Here is a 22155-nt window from a genome sequence, read left to right on the forward strand (position 1 = left end):
TATAATATACTACTGAGCTCCGCCACTACTGGACTGCATGAACAGTATCTTGCTGAATAGTAGCAGCAGTAATAGTATCTCCTCATTTAATACGCTCGTGATTTCTTAATCAGAATTACTCTTTTCTTTGATAATGTCGCATCCCTCCTTATTTATTGTTTTCAAAACTATTCGGTGAAACTTCGTCATGTCGTATACCTCGTGTCGTATACCTCGTGTCGTATACCTCGTGTCGTATACCTCGTGTCGTATACCTCGTGTCGTATACCTCGTGTCGTATACCTCATGTCGTATACCTCGTTTCGTATACCTCATGTCGTATACCTCGTGTCGTATACCTCGTGTCGTATACTTCATGTCGTATACCTCGTGTTGTATACCTCATTCCTGTAATAACTAACTTTCTATTTACTAATTAGAAACCACAAACCGGTATTAGTAACCCGGTTACTGGTAACCTAGTAACCAGTATTAGCAACTTAGTAACCAGTATTAGTAACTTAGTAACCAGTCAGTAACCTAGCAACTTTGGCAGAAAGTTGTGGACCCCAGAGCTGAGCTATGGAGCAGTTGGAAACTTTGGTACAAATTCCAACCCCTCTGGAAAATACGGAACTATTTTGGAGAGAAAATAGCTTTTTACTTTGCTTGGATAGGTGAGTGTTATGTTTTTACAATACATTATACATTGTACATTGTATAACAAGTTTGATAGTTCAGTATTATCAGGAATTTAAAAGTCGTTTTAACGACTTTTAAATACTGGCCAAGCCTCTTTTTTAGTAACCTTGTAACGACTATACCCCCTCAGAACTTTACATATTGACGCTCATCGTCCCCACTATATTCGGCATCGTCTCTTTTATCTACGGAATCAGCTACTCAGGAAAAGGTGTCAGCCTAGACGAGGAGAACGTCACAACGGCTCTGTACAACGCGTTTACAATCTTCAATAATCCTCTTACTCCCTGGTTCTCTCTAGCTCTCTGTATCTGGGGGACTCTCTTTGTGGAACAATGGAAACGGAGGAGGTACTGTTGGGTTATCATTTGTTTTGTTAAATCTTGTAAGATCGTTCAAGAATGTAAATTTGGTGGCCTGCATATTTTATCATTAAAGTAAAGGATACATTGAATTGAAGTATCACCCCAATGAATATAGTAACCATAGTAACTATAATAATTAATAACCAGCAACCATAGTAGTAACCCATTTAACTATAATAACCAGTTACCATAGTAGTAACCTTAGTAACTTCTCCTTAGTAACTCCCTCAAGTACGAGTGGGATGTGAGCAACTTTGAACAACTTGAACCAGACAGACCACAATTCTACGGTAAGTTTTAATTCTCAATTGTTACTATGTAGTTATGTAAGATGTTTAATTGTCATTTATCTGCCCCGCCCCCCCCCCCCCCCCCCCCCCCCCCCCCCCCCCCCCCCCCCCCCCCCCCCCAAGTTATATAACCCCTCATCTCAGGAAGTAAGACGAGAAAGAACCCTATAACTGAGGAGGAGGAGTGGTACTACCCATTCTACAGACTCTACCTCAAGATCTCCTTCTCTGTACTCACTATCGCCTTTATGGTGTTCCTTGTTATGGCTTCTACTGTGGGTGAGTAGTTTCACGTGACCATCGCAACCCGCTATATAAAGTCATGTAACCATAGCAACACTACCATATAAGGTTATATTACCATGGTAACCCCATTAAAACACTACTATCAAGACAATTGAAGTCACCTCCCCACCAGTAGTCAAATATATTTGTAATTAAGTTCTATTTGATCACGTGACCTTGCACCACGTGACAATTTGATTGTAACCATGGTAACTGTATTTGTATTGTCAGGTGTTATCGTGTTCAGGACTGCCTTCAACGCTGGAAACTACCTGGCCAGTCTTCCAGTTAGGGAAAGTTATGAAACCGATGCGGCGTTTGAGGCTGCTACGGCTCTGTCTAAAGATAATAACGCTCTCTACACATCCGTTCTGTCTTCTGTTCTCAACGCACTGGCTATTATGTTCCTGGGATTTGTGAGTATAACTTTCCTTTTATATCCTTATATGGTCATACAGGGTGAATGGTATATCAAATGATGGAGTAGTTCGCTGTTTATTAGTCTCATGGTTGAAATACTGATAGTTAGATAATATCCGGTTGGAAGAGACAAGGACAAATGAAACAGGAAGTTAGGAATGTAGGCAAATTTTCGGCGTCTTCAGGCTAAAACTGGTACAAATGTTAGTATACAATTATAAATGGTTCTACACTTGTTAAAATGCTAAATTAAAATTACACACACTGAATACAGGTTACATCAAATAGTATTATATTTTAAAAGGTTTATAAATTTGGTTTTCGTAATTATATTTATTTAGGACGTTACAGAAGGAATTGATTTAATGTAGTTGAAGGAGTCCTAACCCTCCTCACGTCCATAAATATAGTTTTCTTTGCATCATATATTACATATTAAATGGTGATGTACACACGTTTTACACTCTGTCCGAGTACATGATATCTACCGAACATGAGGGTCGTGTGCTATTTGTTTAAATTTGTCTCTGAATATTTTGTAAAAGAAATCACTTAAGCTTCTCACACTCTTCCTTATTATTGATACTAGGTTTAAATAAATTAATGTAGTACGCTTCTGTCACTTTTCGTTAAATGGTGCTATATAAGTTAATTTCTAAAATATCGAAAGAAATGTCTGGATCTAAGTTATTGTGAAATTCTAGGGTGAATGGTGATGTAAAAATGATGTTGGGATTGTAAAAATGATTTTGAAATTGTGATGGAGCCAATTTTGAAAGATGAATTGCTATTAGTTCATAAACGTTACAAATTTCATTCTTGCTTCTCCTTTGATGCTGACTCATGATTTGGTTCTTTTTTCAGGTATATGAGAAATTAGCGTATATGCTAACTAACTGGGAGAACCACAGGACGCAAACTGCTTACGATGATGCGCTTATTATCAAACTATTCGCATTCCAGTTTGTTAATAACTATGCGTCTCTTATCTACATTGCTTTCTTCAAGGTAAGTGTATTATTATTATTTTTTACGTTTTTGAATTTTTAACACTTGTTTTTAGATCATGAATACGATGTAGTTACATTGAAACGTCGAGTAATCTCCTTTCCCTAATAAGAGCATTTTTACTTGTCGCAACAACCGGGATAAAGATAATTTTACCCAGAATACATTACAACAATGCGACTCATAAATAATACTCCAATCCGGATTTTACATAAGTGTATTATATTCTCATTTTCTATTTAAACTGTTTTTTAACGGCTAACTTTATTTCCGTTCTGTGATCTAGTAGAGCAGTGCAGTGGAACCTAGTTATGAACTAGTAACCTAGTAACCAGCTGGTTACCTAGTAACCAACCAGTAACCCCATGTCCAATGTTCAGGAGGATGTGTCTGAGAATGGTATGTTCGGAATGTCTTCATGGAAAGACACCTGCGGATACGAAGATAGCAACGGAGTAAGTTATTTCTAATCTCAAATATTTACGAAGGAGAAAGTAATGCTACTGAACACAATATAATACTTCCTTTTTTTACTCGAATTATCCTCTACGATTATTGGTAACTAGAAGGTTACCCAGTAACCAGATAGTAACCTTGTAACCAGATAGTAACATAGTAAGTAACCAGGTTGTAACCTAGTAAAACCCCACAGAGGCCTCTCTGCTACCCTATGCTGGTGATGCAGGTCGCTGTTCTTATGATCCTGAAACCGATGCCCAAGTTCTTTAAAGATGTTGTAATTCCTATTCTGCTTACTTTGTGGGCTAAATTCAGAAACAAGTGAGTTATAGAAGCAAGCTAATCTGATAAACTAGTGACTAGCTATTAGTAACCTAGAAGTCAGCCTAACCTAGTAACCTAGCAACATAGTAACCAGCTAGTAACCAGCTAGTAACCTAGTAACCAGCTCACTAAGTAGTACTCACAGTGTGCTACCCAGAGACAGTAATGATAATATAGAGGCAGTTAATGCGGGTCCGGAAAAGACAAAAGAGCTGATTGATATTATTGAGGAGGACAGGAAACTTCTCGCTGGAGATACTGTGAGTTTTAAATATCTTCACAATTTCACGTTATATTTTTTTCCAGATAGCTTTCTGCCGAGATATACGATTAATATATTGATTCCCGTGATGCCCATATAAGGAGATGTAACACCACGTGATCCCCAGGATTTCACGCTGTCTGAGTACACCGAGAAGTGTATAATGTACGGTATTATCATGCTGTTTGGCACTGTGTTCCCTCTAGCGCCTCTAGTCGCTCTTATCTGTAACATGGTGGACGTCAGAGTGGACGGTTACAGAATACTCTGGAAAAACAGAAGATACATTGCACAGCGTGCTGAGGATATTGGTTAGTTTCACTTCATTCCTAGTCGTTTCCTGTTTAACCAGCCAGTAACCTAGTAACCAGTTAGTAACGTAGTAACCAGCCATTAACCTAGTAACCCGCTAGTAACCAGCCAGTAACTTAGTTACCAGCCAGTAACCTAGTATTAGTAACCAGCCAGTAACCTAGTAACCAGCCAGTAACCTAGTAACCAGCTAGTAACCTAGTAACCAGCCCGTAACCTAGTAACTAGCTAGTAACCTAGTAACCATCTCCTACTCAGGTATTTGGCAGTATATTCTAGAATTTCTGAACATGGTGGGTGTTGTGGTGAACTCTCTTATCTTAGCCTTCACTCTGAAGGGAAGCAGCTCTATTTTATTCAAACCAGATGTTGAGGGATCGAACATCAACTCATATGAACCGTGAGTTTTGGAGTTTTTTCTTTGTTTACGCACTAGTAAATATAAAATCAATTTGGAAACAGAATATCAGGCCATTAAGTTCATTAAAATTCCAGTTTACAAACGAACCCTTAAAAGGAGACTGAATGAGGTCAATAGATCTGAGTATTCTCTTGCTAATAAGCGTGTTAAGAAGAGCTGCAAGAAGGACGATGAGAACTGGGCTTTACGGGTTGCAGCCGATCTGGAAACAGCTTCTTCACACGGTCAGCAGAGGGAGGTCTGGCAGATGATCAAGTCCTTGTCAGGCAAGAAAAGTCAGAAGTCAACTGCTGTCAGAGATAAAACCGAGAAGTTGATTTCTGACCCCGCTGCTCAACGAAAACGATGGGGTGAGCACTTCGCTGAACTACTAAACCCGCAGATAGGAGACGTGGACCTTTCAGACCTAGACAGTCTAGAGGTCGCACCATATTTTCCGTATCTGAGTGATAGTGATATACCCCCTAGCAGAACAGAGATCTCTGAAGCTTTAAAGAGTCTGAAGAATCACAAGAGCCCTGGAATTGATGACATTTCCAACGAACAGCTGAAGTATGGGGCTCCTGGTCTTTTAGACAGGCTTGAGAAACTGTTTGCACGTGTATGGGAGACAGAGAATGTGCCAGAGGATTGGGTTAAGGGTATCATTGTTATTGTCCCGAAAAAGGGTGATACATCATACTGCTCGAACAACAGGGGCATTACCCTACGCTCCACGGCATCAAAACTCTATCAGATAATAGTGTTGCGACGGATGAATGCGGGGCTTGAAGAACTGCTCCGAGAGAATCAGTGCGGGTTCAGGAAAAACAGGTCTTGCATAGATCAGATTTATTCGCTCCGTACTATTATTCACAACAGCATTGAGTTTAATCTCCCCCTTTACATAAATTTTGTTGACTTTAAAGCGGCATTCGATTCACTTAATCGGGAGTTTATCTGGAAAGCTTTCAGTCATTATGGCTTGCCTTGTAAATACATTCGCATAATGCAAGCATTCTTTTGCGGCACCGTCAGCGCTGTCAGACATAATGGCGAGCTCTCTGAGTGGTTTGACGTTACATCTGGTTCTGGGCAGGGGGATATTCAGGGTCCACCTATCTTTAATGTTTGCATCAACCTGCCTGCGCAGCGGGCTGAGGATAACAAAGTGTTGTCACACGGGGCAGTGCTGCAGAGAGCTACCACCAGCTCTGGTCAGGATACAGTCGTCCTGGATACTGACTATGCAGATGATTTGGCTATCATGGACAACACCAAGGACGGTCTCCAGGAGACAACTGATCTTTTATGCAAGTATGCGGCTCAGGCTGGCCTCAGAATCAATGCGAAGAAAACAGAGGTTATGGCCATCGGCAAGAATACATCACAGAGGCCATATACTGAAGCATCAACAGTGGACATTACAGTAGGACACGGCTATCCAGCAAGTCAGCAACTTCACTTACCTTGGGTCGATTATATCAAGTGATGGGACTATTGACCGGGACTTGTCTGCACGGATCCAGAAAGCCTCAGGAGCATTCAATCAGCTCGGTAATATTTGGAAGAATCGCAATATCCAAACTAACACCAAAATACGGATATATGTTGCAGCGGTTCTAACAATATTACTTTATGGAAGCGAAGTCTGGAACACTACTTCAAAGCAACTACATCGCTTCGAAGTTTTTCATCAAAACTGTTTGAGGAGAATCCTTCGAATTAAGTGGTTCCACCGGACGAGCAATGTTCAAGTGTTGGAGCGGGCAAGAATAAACCCGGTTATAACCTACATCAGTGCCAACCGTCTTCGCTGGTTTGGACATGTTTCTAGAATGCCGGACACCAGGCTACCAAAGTATCTACTTGATTGGACACCTGCTCACGGCCGAAGATCACGTGGGCGGCCAAGAAAGAATTGGCGAACCTGTGTCCTAGAAGCAGGGACAAAAGGATTTCGCGGCATGTACGAAATCGACGCAGTAACATTCACAGGAGATCCAGACATTGTATTTGATAAGGTCCGAGAGTTGGCAGGAAACCGAAAGCACTGGAGAGAGATGATACGACATAAGCGGCAATTCCTTGGTGCAGGCCACTCGAATGATTGAGGAGACCTTATCAAGTATCAAGTAAGTAGAATGAGGTCTGATTTATTCTTGTTGTTTGGTTAAAACTCTGCATCTCAGGTGGATGGTAGCGTTTGCATTTGAACACGTGTGTTTTGCACTGAAGTTCATTGTTTCCTACGTTATTCCTGACGTGCCCAGTGACGTGCAGTTCAAGATGAGAAAGGTACGTGTTTCTCTTTCACTTTCGTTTTGATCGGTTTCGCTTTCATCTATGTCTTTAACTAACTAACCTGATTTTTATATCTGATTCGCTTCAGGAACAATTCCAAGTAAACCAGCTCTTTGAGAAGGGACCAACTAAGAAGGACAGTACTGGAGCTAACGGTAACCCTACAGTGTAGTTACCATGGTTAACATGTAGTTACTAACGGTAACCCTAAAGTGTAATTACAATGGTTACTATGTAGTTACTAACGGTAACCCTACAGTGTAATTACCATGGTTACTATGTAGTTACTAACGGTAACCCTAAAGTGTAATTACAATGGTTACTATGTAGTTACTAACGGTAACCCTACAGTGTAGGGAAAAAAATATTAAAGTTGTTACTCATTGTTACTGAGTCTCAACCTGAGGTGACAATTGTTATATATCTTTAACTTCTCATTTAAACGATATTATGATGAATTTTTAAAAGCTTTGTAAATGAGGAAAGCGATTTACGAACGGTAGTTTTTTTTGCTTGAAGTTTTGGTTTTTTTCTAGTATATTAGCATATGCTACAGTTCTAATGTTACTAAAGTTACGATGTAGTTACTATGGTTACTATTAAGTTACTGTGATGACTAAATAGTTACCACGGTAACCATGTAGTTAATAAAGTATCTATGTAGTTACTATGGTAACTGTTTAGTTACTATGGTTACTATTTAGTTACTAAAGTAACTGTTGTACGCTGATGTTGAGGGTAATGACAGTCTATGATTTTGTATAGGACAGTGAATTTATATATTACATGATATTGATAATCTAGCTTTATTTTTAGTTTTTAATTTCACTAAACTTTTTTATCTAATCTGATTTTTGTGCTTAGTAACTATGGTAGCTGTTATCATGGTATTTAAACTGTCATGGTAGCTGTTTCCATAGTAACGGATGCCACAACTCAATCAAGTTTGATCAGATCTGTTTTCAGTTTTGTCTCTTATCGTGGTTATTGTAGTTATTGTGTTACGATGATGCGTTGCCATGGTAACTGTTTCCACGTGTATTTGTTACGCGTCCTCTTAGTCCTATTTTTACCCAATAATTTATTTTCTACGTCACAAAGAACATTTCTATTTTCAATTTTGCCCGCTAATGGTCGAATTCGGACAATTATTATGAAATCCGCTAAATAAGTATATTGGCAATATTAAAAGTATAAAAGTATTAACCTAATATAACGATAGTTTTGATTTTAAATACTTTATATGGGTTTAAACCTAATACGGGTTTTACCAAATTGTTTATGAATTTAATGGAAATGTCTTTGAAATTAAACATCATACCTCATTGAGACTTTAATGTAAATAGCACGGTTTGTAGTTAATGAGCATGCCCATTAGAATTGTAAATCTTCTTTTAGCTGAACCAAATCTTAAAGTTTATATAAACGTTGATGAGAGAACATATTCTACAATTTAAGCAATGCCTTATGTTTAATTTTTTTTTTCAGTATATTCCTCTTTGTGATATGTTTTGAGATCTAGATGTAGTTACTATGTTTCTTGTTAAATGTGAGCTTAATTTCATTTTTGTTTCACTTTTCAGTGAAACCCACTAGATAACAAAGTCACTTTGCTGATCTCTTTTATTTCATTTCAATTATAATCTCAATTACTTTAAAATAAACACTGATCGTACCCTAATTGAGATTTAGAGTGTATCATTATAAAATACTAAACTTAGTGAGGTTGATAATGAACTTTAACTTAAAGAGGTGAAAGATATGGCTGCGTGCAACTGCAATAAATGCAAATGATGGGACAATTTTGATTAATGATTTTAATCTGGCTCTTACTAATTCGCTCGCCCAAAAATTATCACGTGACTTTGGTTTTAATGGTTTTGCAGCCGAACAAAACGGTTTTTACACATAAACCCTAATCCCACCCCTAACCAGAAGTATAACTCCGAAGCTATCCAAATCCCTAACCACAACCTTAACCCTAACCCGAATTGTCTTGTAGCGCGATGCACTACTGGGTCGCGCCGCGCATCGAATAATTCTTCTCGCAACCACAGGTGCAGATCGGCAAGATGCGAAGGATTGACATCGTGAATCAAGAATTGTCATACGTTGTATGACCCGCCGCGCACGAAGTGCGCGGCTCCCCCTGTATCGTCAGGACGACCGTGGGTGTCACAACGTGATACAAAAGTAAAACCCGAACCCTAAACAATCGAATTTCTCCAGGAAAGCATTTTTACCCTACCCTACGTCATATCATGATCTTGTAGCGCGATGCACTACTGGGTCGCGCGCGCGCATCCAATAATGCTTCTCGCATCCAATGCTTCTCGCATCCAATAATGCTTCTCGCCGATCGTATGCAGATCGGCGAGATGCGAAGGATTGACATCGTGAATCAAATCATGATCCTGTTAGTATAATAATGACAACGCAATTTACTGGGCGGTGAGCTCACTAGCTCAGCCTGTCATTCCACCAAATCTCTGTTTATGGTTTATGAACATTAATATTATAGCCCAGGCCCCCAGGTAGCAATGTAATAAAATACTGTAAACTAGATAAACATTACCTTTTGCGCCATTCCTATTCTGCGTTACTGGGCCGCGCTCAGCCTGTCATTCCGCCTAGCCTAATTTCTATTTTATGTCCATGAGCGCTCTTATCACTTCTTGCATGTAAAAGAATTTATTAATAATAATAATGCAGTAAGCTAGTGCTACTAACCATATATTACATAGTATTGATTCGAACGATGTCAATCCTTCACTACAGCTCGGCGAGGCCCAGTGCACAGTGGTGCATCTCGCCGATCTACTGCATATACTGTGGTTGGGAGTCGTTTAACGGGTGATACTAGTCGTAAAATATTTATATTTCTTTTATATCAGGAGACAAAACCGTCGCGACGAGTCCAGACTCAGAGTCCAACTCGGCGCGCGTCTTGGTAGGTTATAAACCTACAGTACACAGTACAAGGGGTCGTTCACATATTACGTAATCATTCGAAAACTCTTCCCCCTCAGCTGATTACGTAATATGTGAACGACCCCTTACGATGTACGAGAAGCTAAGATTATTTGATGCGCGGCCTAGTAGTGCATTGCGCTACATGAACGCTTATATGTCATATGTTATAACCATATAATTGCTACCTCCCTTTTATACCTTTGTGTTTGAGCTGGAAAATTATTGAAGGTCGAAATTTAACGGGTGATAGTGCTTCAAATATATTATTATTCTTAAGACCGTCGACGAAACGAGTCCAACTCGACGCGCGTCTTGTTAAACCTACAAGCCGAAATACGATAAAAGGGCAATAATTGTCTTTTAGTTGTTCGAAATGATATTTAGATTTTAAATGAATATTTGATTTAAATTATTTCGTCTTTTCGTAACTTTCTGTCCACGTCGGCCGTTACTGGGCGGCGCTCAGCCTGTCATTTTACCGAATCTCTATTCGGATTTTGATTATGAACATATTGATATATATATAATCGCTCCTACTAAATCGCTCGCCCAAATTTTAAGAAAATTCTTGTGAAAAGGCCCTTTAGGCATGACAGTGATCTAGCGGTGTATTTTTGGACGCTGATTCCGAATCACCCCCCATGACGTAGGGTTAAAATGCTTCCCTGGAGAGTTATGGGCAAAAAACCGTTTTTGTCACGTGACAGGCTAGTAAAACGTGAATTCGATTATTTAGGGCTCGGGTTAGGGTTGTATCACGTTGCGACCCCCACGGTCGTTTCACTATGGTGACGATACAGGGGGAGCCGCGCACTTCGTGCGCGGCAGGTCATACAACGTATGACAAGGTTAGGGTTAGGGTTGTGGTTGAGATTATGGATAGCTTCGGGGTTATGGTTAGGGTTAGGGTTGGGATTAGGGTTTATGTAAAACCGTTTTGTACGGCTGCAAAACCAAAAAACCAAAGTCACGTGAAATTTTTGGGCGAGCAATTTAGTAAGAGCCATATATAATAGCCTGCAGGTAAAGCCGTAGTACATACATATTACATTACGATGGAAACTACATTGCAAGAAAGCTGCGATAAAAAGCCGCGCCGTAACACGCTCACGGCTGTACTGTTACGGCGCAGCTTTTTATGTGTTATGGCAGTTTTCATCGCAATACGTAGTTTATATCGTAATGTAATAAGTATGTACTAGTACTACGGCTCAACAAGTATATAAACTTGCAGCATGAGCAGGAGCAACTGCAGACATCACGGTGAAAGACCCGCTTATGCGAGACAAAGAAAGGAGTCACTGTCAAAGAAGCTACCCAGACCAATAATAAAACAATTTTCATTCATCATCATGAGCATTGCAATTAGCGAAGGGTTCCTCCTTTGTTGTACTTGTGGCATTAAAGTACAATTTTAAGTTCTCGTTTAGAACTAAGAGTGGAATATGATATTTAGGTTTTAACTGTTAAAAAGTGTATCAAGTGTGTGCGTGCATTGAGCATTTAATGATAATCTACAAAGTAACCCAAGTAACTAGTCGTTGAACTAAACAAATTATCAGTCACACATTGAAGTTACCTGCTTCTACTAATTCACTCGTCAGCGCAATTTCACGGTTATTTTAAGCACAATTTCTCAGAACAGTGGTGTTACATTGTTACAGTGGTGTAACGAAGGGTCCCACTCTGGACATGGAGGGCACCAAATCGTCGTTTGAATATGGGATAAAGGGAATGATAAACCATCCTTTATGCTTTAGTTTCTAATCATCAGGGTCAAAACCATCATCTTCGCTTCATCAAGTTTATCAAATTTGAAAGATGTTTTTTGATTAATACGCTGTAACAACCATCTTAGTTTCAGTTTATTTCAAACAGTGACAAAATCAGACACGGTCCATAACTTTAACAATAAATAGTTCAATAATTTGACAATGGCAAAAACTTGTAAAGTATTCCATTAAACTTAAAGATCCCTGCAGTGAAAACTAACTTCATCTACAATAATGTTCCCATGGAAACCTACCTTCTATGGTAGTGTAACCACAGCAACACTACCATATATGGTAATGTAACCACGGCAACACTACCATATATGGTATTATGATATAAGAATCTGGGATTGCAAGGCAACATCTGTAAATAACGATTTGAGATGTCTCAGAAATGGAAACGAACGGAATATTCCAAAATTTTACTAATTATGAATAATATCATATCAGTTTTGCAGGGGTTTGGAGATTGCAATTTGTACTATATTAGCAAGACAACAGAAATTAGTTAATATTTTGTTAATGATAACATTCCAATACATTACACGTAATATTCATTCTAAAAACAATCTCTCATTCAATTCAAATAACGTGTAGGCATGTGAGCTGGATTTTACATATTTGGCGAACTGCCAACTATGGTATTTTAACCACGTGACGAATAGCTTTAACAGGTGCTGGAGGAGTCCATTAAATAATTATGATATTGCTGATTTCTAATACTACTAAAACATAGTTATCATTATATTGGAAAGTTGAGCTGGATCAAAAACTCTATTAAAATTAATTTTCTGATATAAAAAAGGCAAATCATGTGTAATCAAGTTCTAATTTTCATTTAATATTCATCATATAATTTATGAATATTGTCTTCGAACGCAAGTATCAACAAGCTAATTGCATTAAGTGAATCAAGAGCATAATCGTGCGTTATTAGGGAAAGTTCTAGATTGTGAGGTTTAAATCCTAACATTCAGACTAGGAAACATCTGTATATAATTAAATTTTCAGGTTTGAGTAGGAATAAGAGCCATCATTTTTGTATTCATATTTTTGCGATTGTAATTTATAAATATAATTGAAGCTCTTTAGCTATTTCACGGATTTGACAAACAACTTACATTTTTCTTTATTCATGGCTTCATTATTATAAGGAATAATTATCTCACTATATTAGGTTATAACCATGGTAACACTACCATGATAATGGGTAGCCATGGTAACCATAGTAAAATGTTTCACAATGATGAATTGTTAAAACAAATTATTAAAGTCCAATTTTCAAGTCATTGTCTATCTAACAGGTAACTATGGTAACCATCTGAACTTAACCAAATGTGAAAAAAACAACAATTTCTGGGAATATTTTAATTGAGCTCTATTCCGAGTGATTCAACTTAATCAATCAGAGCGCTGTAAAAGTGCACAGGAAATAATCTGTCAGGTGAATGATATTAATCACGTCTGATCCCTGAAATGCCACAAAACTTCGAGTAAAAAAGGTTTCACCTCTATGATGATATACACAATGTTAATCATGATTGACGTTGTAGTTACCACGGTTACTTAAGGTGGTTACCTAGGTTACTAAATGGTTACCAAGGTTATTAAATGTTGATGAGCAGCACTAGTTTCTTTCCCAATGTTAGCAAACAACTTCTTGATCAAATTAAGCAGCGTAAACCGAAGATAATATTGTATAAAATGTGACGTCACTACACGTGGTATGACGTCACTACACGTGATATAACGTCACTACACGTGATATGACGTCACTGCACTGGCTAGCAACAACAGTAGTACATGGAAGCGACGAGGGAAGCTAACACTTGGAATGCAGATGGTCCGTGGTGGGAGTTATTGAAGGGGGGCGGGTCCTCCGGCGGTTGACACTCTCGCGCATATTTACACATCTTCTCATCTAGCTCCTTAATAGCTAGCGCTTCTGGGCGCTGAAATATTGGGATTAGTATTCTAGTCTAGCTCCTTAATAGCTAGCGCTTCTGGGCGCTGAAATATTGGGATTAGTATTCTAGTCTAGCTCCTTAATAGCTAGCGCTACTGGGCGCTGAAATTTGGTTAAATTAGGTGCAACTACAACCTAAATTTGTATGTTTCTGATAATTCCTTATATGCTAGAAAGGGAAAATGGTCTTTTCATGTAAAGGGGTCGTTCACATATTACGTACGTAATCACTTTTGGACAATTTTACCCCCCCCCCCCCCCTCCGTAATAGTTTTACACATAGCTATTGTGTCAAATTACACTAGCGTAATCATTTGGAAACCCCCCCTCCCCGGTCCCCCTCAGCTGATTACGTAATATGTGAACGACCCCAAAGGTAACTGTTCAACATTTTTATGTGATTACATCATGTTCTCAATAGATGTAATTAATGCGAAGTGCTGTAATTAGTTTATAGATGTAGATTGTAGTCACGTTGAAACGTTGAACAGTTTCCTCTCTGAAAAGATAATTTTCCCTTTCTCGTATATACGGAATTATCAGAAATTTATCAGAAACATCACAACAATTCGCTTCATGAATAATGTTATCCTATCCGAATATTACATTCCTAAATGTGCACTAAAAGAAGAAGAACTTACCGCAGTGGATTTAGAAGATACAGTTTTATCAACAATATAGCTCCCAATCTCTGAACCATTCCAACAGTCCAGATTATAATCGCTGATGGAAATGTTCAGCAGCGAAGTTGTTGTTCCAAGATCCAAGGGCGGGAAATTTAGCCCTAACTTTTCACGGCATTTCGGTAGGTGACTTACAGCTGCTGAAAAGAAAATGTTATTTGTACTGTATATACAGGTAATGTGTGGGCTAGACGCTTCATTGAAAATGACTATGAAAAGAACACATCTTTGTCGACATTTTGTAGAATTTGTAAACTCATATCAGCCCCTCAATTCTGATTAAGGTCCAAGTAATCTTTGGGGGGGGGGGGGGGGGGGGGGGGCTGACCATATTAAAGTAATCTTTGCTATAAGATGACGTCACTAACTTTTAGGGGAGGAAGTGGTAGGAGGAGGAGGAGAGCTAGAGGAACGAGGATCTGAAACTGCTTCTCTTCTTGATAATCTTATATCTGATAAAATACCTTCATTTGACCCGTGATACACCTGAAGAAGGTTAATAGGTTAATTAATCAGTTAATTTAAATGACAAATTAATTGGTTAGTTGATTAGATATCAGAAAACAAGTTGGTTAGCATGTTAACTTTGAAATGTAACTTTATCTAAATGGAAATATTCCTCCTCGATGGTGGATGTATTGCTTGTACTGTATACTCAATAACAATGACAGCAAAGAATAAAGTACCCAGAACCTCGACATTTCGCGTGCCTTGCTCTACCAAGCAAGGCACGCGAAATGTCGAGGTTCTGGGATCATTCCCCAGTTGTCCCTAGTTTTTCAGAATTAATCATCACCTATAGACAGCATGAGAGTAGGCCCTGCCATCTCGAAGTGATAATAATAATTAAATGTTTCGCAGATTGGCAATTGATCGGTGTAGTTGGTGTTGTACACACTGCACTGATAATGATATCACGTTGAACGTGTAATGTAAATATAGTGTGGATACATGCGAATATATATTCTAAATATCTGATAAACTAACATATTCCTCAGCTAGTAGTTGGTTAGGGACATTGCTCAACTTCTCTTCAGGAACCATGCTCTCCTGACTCCGGCTGTAATCTAAACTTCCTGTTGAGCGCTTGTGTGAGTCAGGCTGGACACACTTCATGTACGCCTGAAATAAAACTTGCTTTATTAAGAGAATCAGAACGAGAACAATACTTCTGCTTATAAAGTTTTCAAATCATATCAATTTGAATTTAGTGGGGGCTCCCGAGGATGATGTTTGAAAGAGATCCTATTACTGCGTCACGTATTTGGTTCATTTGCAGTAGTTGTGACAGTGAACGATTCGATTGAACACCTTGGAATAGAAGAGGAGATGGCAGTTGGAAACTACTGAATGATAACTGTGATTTGGCGCGCGCGAGCGCAGCATTCAGCGCACGCACTTGATGTTAACAAGAGCGCGCTATTTTATGCATAAGATTCGCACCGCGCGCTCCGTAGACGATAAAACGATCGTCGCGAAATTTCGTGACACATAATATTGACAATTACATTTAAGTGTTTTAGTTACTTCGCGTATAAATAGCATAATTACAAATATTTGCCAATATAAAAATTTTACCAACATAGTATAAACTACCGATATAGTATGTTTATCTGTATAATAAATTTAGTATTTACTTACTTACTTTGATACTTATATACCAATATAATATTTTAATATATAGTACAAGAACATTCACTGTCTGACTTAGTTATTATTTGATAAAATAAGATTTGTGTAATCAGGCCTACTGTTAGAGTACTACAGGAGGAAAGTAAGGTACCTTTTGGTGTAAATCATAACAGCGTGTACACTAAGTTGTTTACACATACATTTATGTATATTGTTTGTCCATGTTATAATATGTTGTTTATTATGTTGAATTTTCAAACTATTTACAGTAAGGTTCTACGTCGTACCAACTTCTACTTGATGAAACCCCCACCGCCCCACGGCCCCGAAACGTACCTTGTACAGTCCATATTCAAAGTTAAATGAGTATCGTATCTTATTGAAATCTGAAATCTGATGAGTTATGCATACATGTGAATTGATAAGAGAATATGATAAGATAAAAATAAAATATTACGCCGAAGATGTATAACAAGTTTATAATGACAGCTAAACGTACATATATCTATATATAGTGTTAAGTATAACTACTGCAACAGTAACTAGTTTTATGTATTGTAGATAAATCTTATATATAGTACAAGAACATGCGATGTCTGAAATTAAAGCGTTGTATGTAATAAAATAAGATTATGTAGAGATCATGTAAGTGATTATTAGTACACAAGTAGAAAGTAACGGTACTTTTGTATTAATCATAACTACTAGGTGACACTAAGTATTTTACAATACATCCTGTCCCCATCAGGTTCGCAGTTCATCTAGTTTGTCCATTCCTGACCACAGCTTTTGTACAAGTTTTACCGCGCAATTAACAGCATCAAATATATCTGCAAACAGTCAGGAATGTTAATAATCAGTTGCCTCGTTGTGTATATTATAAATATTCAGTTATACGTTGCGAGGTAGACTTAAGGTACATACGCTCAGTACACACTTCTATACCTTGTTACCCCCCCCCCCCCCCCCCGGCCCCCCGTACCTTGTTACCTTGTTACAGTACCATATTCAAAGTTAAATGTAAGTATCAGCTCATCTTATTCTAAATCTGTAAATCTAATGTGTTATCAGTAACTGTGAAAATGATAAGAGTATAAAGATAAGAGTATAACTAATATATAATATAGCTAAGAGTATAACGCTAAGTTTATAAATGACTAGCCGTAACAACTGTACTATATAGCTATATATAGTGTTAAGTATTAACACTTCAACAGTAACTAGTTTTATGATATTGTAGATAAATACTACAGTATAGTATAGAAAACTATGCGGAGTGCAAATTATACAGCGGTTGCTATGGAAACAGAGAGAATATAAGTAAGAGACATTGTACGTGATTTAATTAGTACACACAAGTCATAACAGTAACAGAGTACATTGTAGTATTACTACTACTACTACTAGGTCGGAACTAAGTCATGTCTACAATTCTACATATATATCCCTGTCCCGCATCAGGGTTCGCAGTTCCTCTTTAGAGTTTGTCCCAACTTCCTTTAGTAACATAGACATATAACTTTGTTTCAATTTCGGTCGGCCTTGCTGTGCTCTACCATGCAAGTTCCCATAAGACTAAATCACTGGCCAGTAGCTCAGGATGTCTGACATTATAACAAAGTACATTATAATACATGTAATTATAGCAAATATAACTTTATACTTTTTAAGTTATACATACACTAAAAATAAACAACACTAACTAAATTGCCTTACATTAAAAGTAACACTTATTAGCAATTAGGCTATAATCAGTTAGAGTTATTTTTCAGTGTTAATTTGGGCACGTGATTGTAACTGATTGCTAACTGAGGCGGTTTTGAAAAAGTCTATTCAAATGTATTTAAACTGGAACACATTAGTTGTCGAAAATTAAGTGCTTCTTAAAAGTCACAATGGTGGTCTTCATGTTAAATACGGGACAATGGCGGGACATGTGGTGGACAATTCAAACTTGATGTACCGTCACAATAGTGACTTAAATATACCAACAATAACATAAAGTGAAGGCAGACCCCCAGTCAAGGAACATGGTCAGCTACCAGTGCAACATAAAGTGACATGTCCTTTTAAACAATAGTAGATACACTATAGTATGGTAGATACAATACCTAATAAACTGCAACATGTTGCAAATCTCATGGGAATAAGTTTTAATATAGAGCACGCCAAAACATAAAATATTAAACATATAATATACAACAATAAAATATAAAACATAAAAATATATACAGCATATTAATATAATGAAGATTGATAATACGATATGACGATTAGTTAAACACGGAGCAGGCACTGCAACTGAGTGGGATCAAGCAAGCAACACGCAGGAATATCACATTCTAGGTCACTCTAATATCAGATAATCTATACTAATAATCTCAAGATGTGTGTTCGTTCGAGAGTGCGTGAGACACTTTAATACAATATTACCAAACTGCCGTTATTATTAGAGTACTAGTGTAACCCGGTGCCTACGGCCGGGAGTTAACTGTCGCAGTTGAAATGTAAAAGTATAAACCCGCCTATTACATTCGAAAACATGCATTACATTTTCGTAGTTAAACCGGTGCGAAAGCATGAAGTCGCTCAGTCCAAACAGACCGCAATTTAATTGTTAGTGCCACTCACGTATCTAATAGGTAATACTTGATAGGGAATCTTGAGGTCTACTGCCAAATTACCTAATTATATAGCAAATATGTTATGGGGGAGAGAGTGAGAGTGGGAGAGTACACACACACACACACACACACACACACACACACACACACACACACACACACACACACACACTTTAGTATCTCATTTGGGTCACAAAATAATCAATTAAACCACTTACCACCGGCCAATTTAAAAAACCTTAGTCATTTGGCTTGGTCAGAGTTTTGTCGGCACTATACCGAACTCTAACTGTTTTCTTGATTGAGCCGTTAGGAAATTACACGCGAACGAACGAACACACATCTTGAGATTATTAGTATAGATTATGAAATGTTAGTCAGTTCACACAGGTAACCAGATAAGTTCCCCGTTGTAATCGTCTTCCTACTACCAGTAACATAACACCTACATCAAGTGTTCTACCCGTTATCACACCTGGCCTCAATAATACAAAAGTCTAATACGAAAGTAGATCATATTACTGTTAGAGAGGTGTGGAACCCTTTCAGATGAAGCTGAACGCAATTAACACACGTCTTTGAAAGCAATGCTTCAATAAACCCCTCCAGTCCTTTGTTAATTAAAATATATCATCATGTAAACATGATGATATTATCTCCCTCTCCCTCTCCCTCTCCCTCTCCCTCTCCCTCTCCCTCTCCCTCTCCCTCTCCCTCTCCCTCTCCCTCTCCCTCTCCCTCTCCCTCTCCCTCTCCCTCTCCCTCTCCCTCTCCCTCTCCCTCTCCCTCTCCCTCTCCCTCTCCCTCTCCCTCTCCCTCTCCCTCTCCCTCTCCCTCTCCCTCTCCCTCTCCCTCTCCCTCTCCCTCTCCCTCTCCCTCTCCCTCTCCCTCTCCCTCTCCCTCTCCCTCTCCCTCTCCCTCTCCCTCTCCCTCTCCCTCTCCCTCTCCCTCTCTCTCAGTGCCGGTAGTGAGATCACTATTAATGTAACAGAGGTTGTTACACTGCACTACTTAGGCAGACATAGTTTATACAGTATATAGAGTTGTGTGTACAATGTGGTCCACATACAAATAGGCTCTTCCTGGACTTTACATGAACTATAACACTAGTAACCACGGTAACTGTAGATTATTCAACTAGTATTTACCATGGTAACAATGTGACCAGTTTCTACTTTGACGAGACTTCTCTCAATAATTTTATGGGTGTTCCACAGGGTTCTATAATAGGGCCATTTCAAGGTGAACACCGTAAGTTGTTCACACAGATTTATCACTACGTACAAGAAGATACATAATAATACGTATAATGTGTATTTTGCATAGTTTTGCACATGAAATCAATTGGTAAAATTCAGATTCTATTGTATAAAAAGCTTAACTTGGGGATCATTATCATTTTGGGCTTCCATGGTTGAAAATTCCTTGAAAAAATATAAAATCCTCAATCTATTTTGTGAACTGAATGAGAACATTTAATATTTGGTATATCGGGTGAGATGCCGTACAGCTGAGTAAGATGAAATTATAAGTAACATGTAATTTCGCTAAGAGTGTATCAAATGCCACTACTTCATGGTAATGTCAGGTGATATGTAAAATGTAAGCCAGACAATCCAATGAAAATGTTCACATAATAATACACATAATAAGTAATAACATAATATAATAATAATGCAGACATAATATTATTATCCTGTGCACGAGGAACGTGAAGGAAGTACATGATTTATTTCCTACTGAGACTTTTATTTGTCTAGCTAAGTACCGAATTAGAATATTCATCATAATATTTATATGAAATTTATATGAAATATATATGAAATTTATATGAAATTTATATGAAATTTATATGAAATTTATATGAAATTTATATGAAATTTATATGAAATTTATATGAAATTTATATGAAATTTATATGAAATTTATATGAAATTTATATGAAATTTATATGAAATTTATATGAAATTTATATGAAATTTATATGAAATTTATATGAAATTTATATGAAATTTATAATTTGAAATTTATATGAAATTTAAATGAAATTTATAAGAAATTTATAAGAAATTTATAGATACTATGAAACTAGAATAAAACCAACTACAGTACAGAAATTTGAGAAGGTTAGAATATGTTTTTATGCACATACGTAATGGGGGTGTCGACTGTCGAGGGGGTGAACACAGTAAGGTTAAGAGTCTAGAGATTAGGTGCCTGTCTAAACATTTTTCATTTTCACTAATAATAATATGTGGAGTTGAAATATTTCACTAACGTAGCTTCATCATGGTGTTCGAGTGAATCAGTGTAACGTTACGACAGAGAAACACGTAAAACGAGTTAGAGTTGCCATGGTAACAACTACACCACGTTACAGTACGACAGAACACAAGGAATACAAATTTAAAATCTGTTACAACAGTAACTGTTAAGATAATAACAATATCATAAGATTTAGATTTAATGGGGGGGGGGGGGGGGGGGGGGGGGGGGGGGGGGTGTCATGTCCGTCTATGTCCGCCGTCCTGTCCTTTTTGGATTCTATGAGACAACGGACGTGTTTTTTGGGACATTGGCGGACACGGACGGACATTGGCGGACATTGGCGGACTCGGACGGACATTGGCGGACTCGGACGGACATAAGCGGACCCGGACGGACATTGGCGGACTTGGATGGACATTGGTGGACATTAGCGGACATTGGTGGACATTAGCGGACAAACATTTTGAGGACTGAAGAGTACTGAAGAGTACTGAAGAGTACTGAGGAGGATGGCTGCGAAGGATGGCTGAGGAGGAGGAGGACTGAGGAGGACTGAGAAGGAGGAGGACTGAGGAGGATGGCTGAGGAGGATGGCTGAGGAGGATGACTGAGAGGGAGGAGGAGGAGGAAGAGGAGGAAGAGGACTGAGGAGGAGGAGGAGAAGGACTGAGGAGGAGAAGGAGGACCCAGGAGGAGGAGGACCCAGGAGGAGGAGGACCCAGGAGGAGGACCCAGGAAAAGGCCCCAAGAGGAGGAGGAGGACTGGGGAGGAGGAGAACTGTTGAGGACTGATGAGGATGACTGAGGACGAGGAGGAAGAGTAGGAGGAGGACTGAGGAGGACTGAGGAGGATGGCTGAGGAGAATGACTGAGAGGGAAGAGGAGGAGGAGGAGGAGGAGGACTGAGGAGGACTGAGAAGGAAGAGGAGGACTGAATAGGAGGAGGAGGAGGGGGACTGGGGGAGGACTGAGGATGAGGAGGAGGACTGAGGAGGACTGAGGACTGAGGAGGAAGAGGAGGGGGATGAAGAGGAGGAGGACCCAGGAGGAGGACCCAGGAGGAGGAGGACTGTTGAGGACTGATGAGGAGGACTGAGGACGAGGAGGAGGAGTAGGAGGAGGACTGA

The 22155-nt window shown here is 38.7% G+C and overlaps 3 protein-coding genes across 29 annotated transcripts in view; 1 reads left to right on the plus strand and 2 right to left on the minus strand.

The window, feature by feature from the left end:
- Window positions 1–8525, plus strand: part of LOC134818222 (anoctamin-7-like) — a 64322-nt gene extending 55797 nt beyond the window's left edge. For 13 of the 25 annotated variants that reach the window (XM_063827686.1, XM_063827689.1, XM_063827683.1 and 10 more), the window contains 13 exons: window positions 536–656; window positions 812–1031; window positions 1266–1336; window positions 1481–1615; window positions 1853–2037; window positions 2906–3049; window positions 3430–3504; window positions 3702–3829; window positions 3978–4092; window positions 4222–4405; window positions 4665–4806; window positions 6999–7104; window positions 7199–8525. In XM_063827686.1, coding sequence (XP_063683756.1) covers window positions 536–656; window positions 812–1031; window positions 1266–1336; window positions 1481–1615; window positions 1853–2037; window positions 2906–3049; window positions 3430–3504; window positions 3702–3829; window positions 3978–4092; window positions 4222–4405; window positions 4665–4806; window positions 6999–7104; window positions 7199–7282 — 1710 coding nt within the window. In that variant the 3' untranslated portion in view covers window positions 7283–8525. The remainder of the gene's footprint in view (window positions 1–535; window positions 657–811; window positions 1032–1265; window positions 1337–1480; window positions 1616–1852; window positions 2038–2905; window positions 3050–3429; window positions 3505–3701; window positions 3830–3977; window positions 4093–4221; window positions 4406–4664; window positions 4807–6998; window positions 7105–7198) is intronic. The other 12 variants (XM_063827680.1, XM_063827691.1, XM_063827675.1 and 9 more) reach the window with 1 other exon arrangement.
- The window catches only part of LOC134818226 (uncharacterized), an 83835-nt gene extending 74944 nt beyond the window's left edge, over window positions 1–8891 (minus strand). Inside the window, exon 1 of the mRNA XM_063827699.1 lies at window positions 8887–8891. The gene's annotated coding sequence lies outside the window, so the exon portion shown is untranslated. The remainder of the gene's footprint in view (window positions 1–8886) is intronic.
- Window positions 8892–11983: 3092 nt separating this feature from the next.
- The window catches only part of LOC134818231 (uncharacterized), a 28511-nt gene continuing 18339 nt past the window's right edge, over window positions 11984–22155 (minus strand). For 2 of the 3 annotated variants that reach the window (XM_063827704.1, XM_063827705.1), the window contains 4 exons: window positions 15492–15626; window positions 14873–14990; window positions 14463–14644; window positions 11984–13807 (listed from right to left, as the gene is read on the minus strand). In XM_063827704.1, the coding sequence (XP_063683774.1) occupies window positions 13640–13807; window positions 14463–14644; window positions 14873–14990; window positions 15492–15626 (603 nt within the window). In that variant the 3' untranslated portion in view covers window positions 11984–13639. The remainder of the gene's footprint in view (window positions 13808–14462; window positions 14645–14872; window positions 14991–15491; window positions 15627–22155) is intronic. The other variant, XM_063827707.1, reaches the window with a different exon arrangement.

The sequence above is a fragment of the Bolinopsis microptera genome, chromosome 7 (genome assembly GCF_026151205.1).
Source record: "Bolinopsis microptera isolate Bmic1 chromosome 7, MBARI_Bmic_1.0, whole genome shotgun sequence".
Lineage (NCBI taxonomy): Eukaryota > Metazoa > Ctenophora > Tentaculata > Lobata > Bolinopsidae > Bolinopsis > Bolinopsis microptera.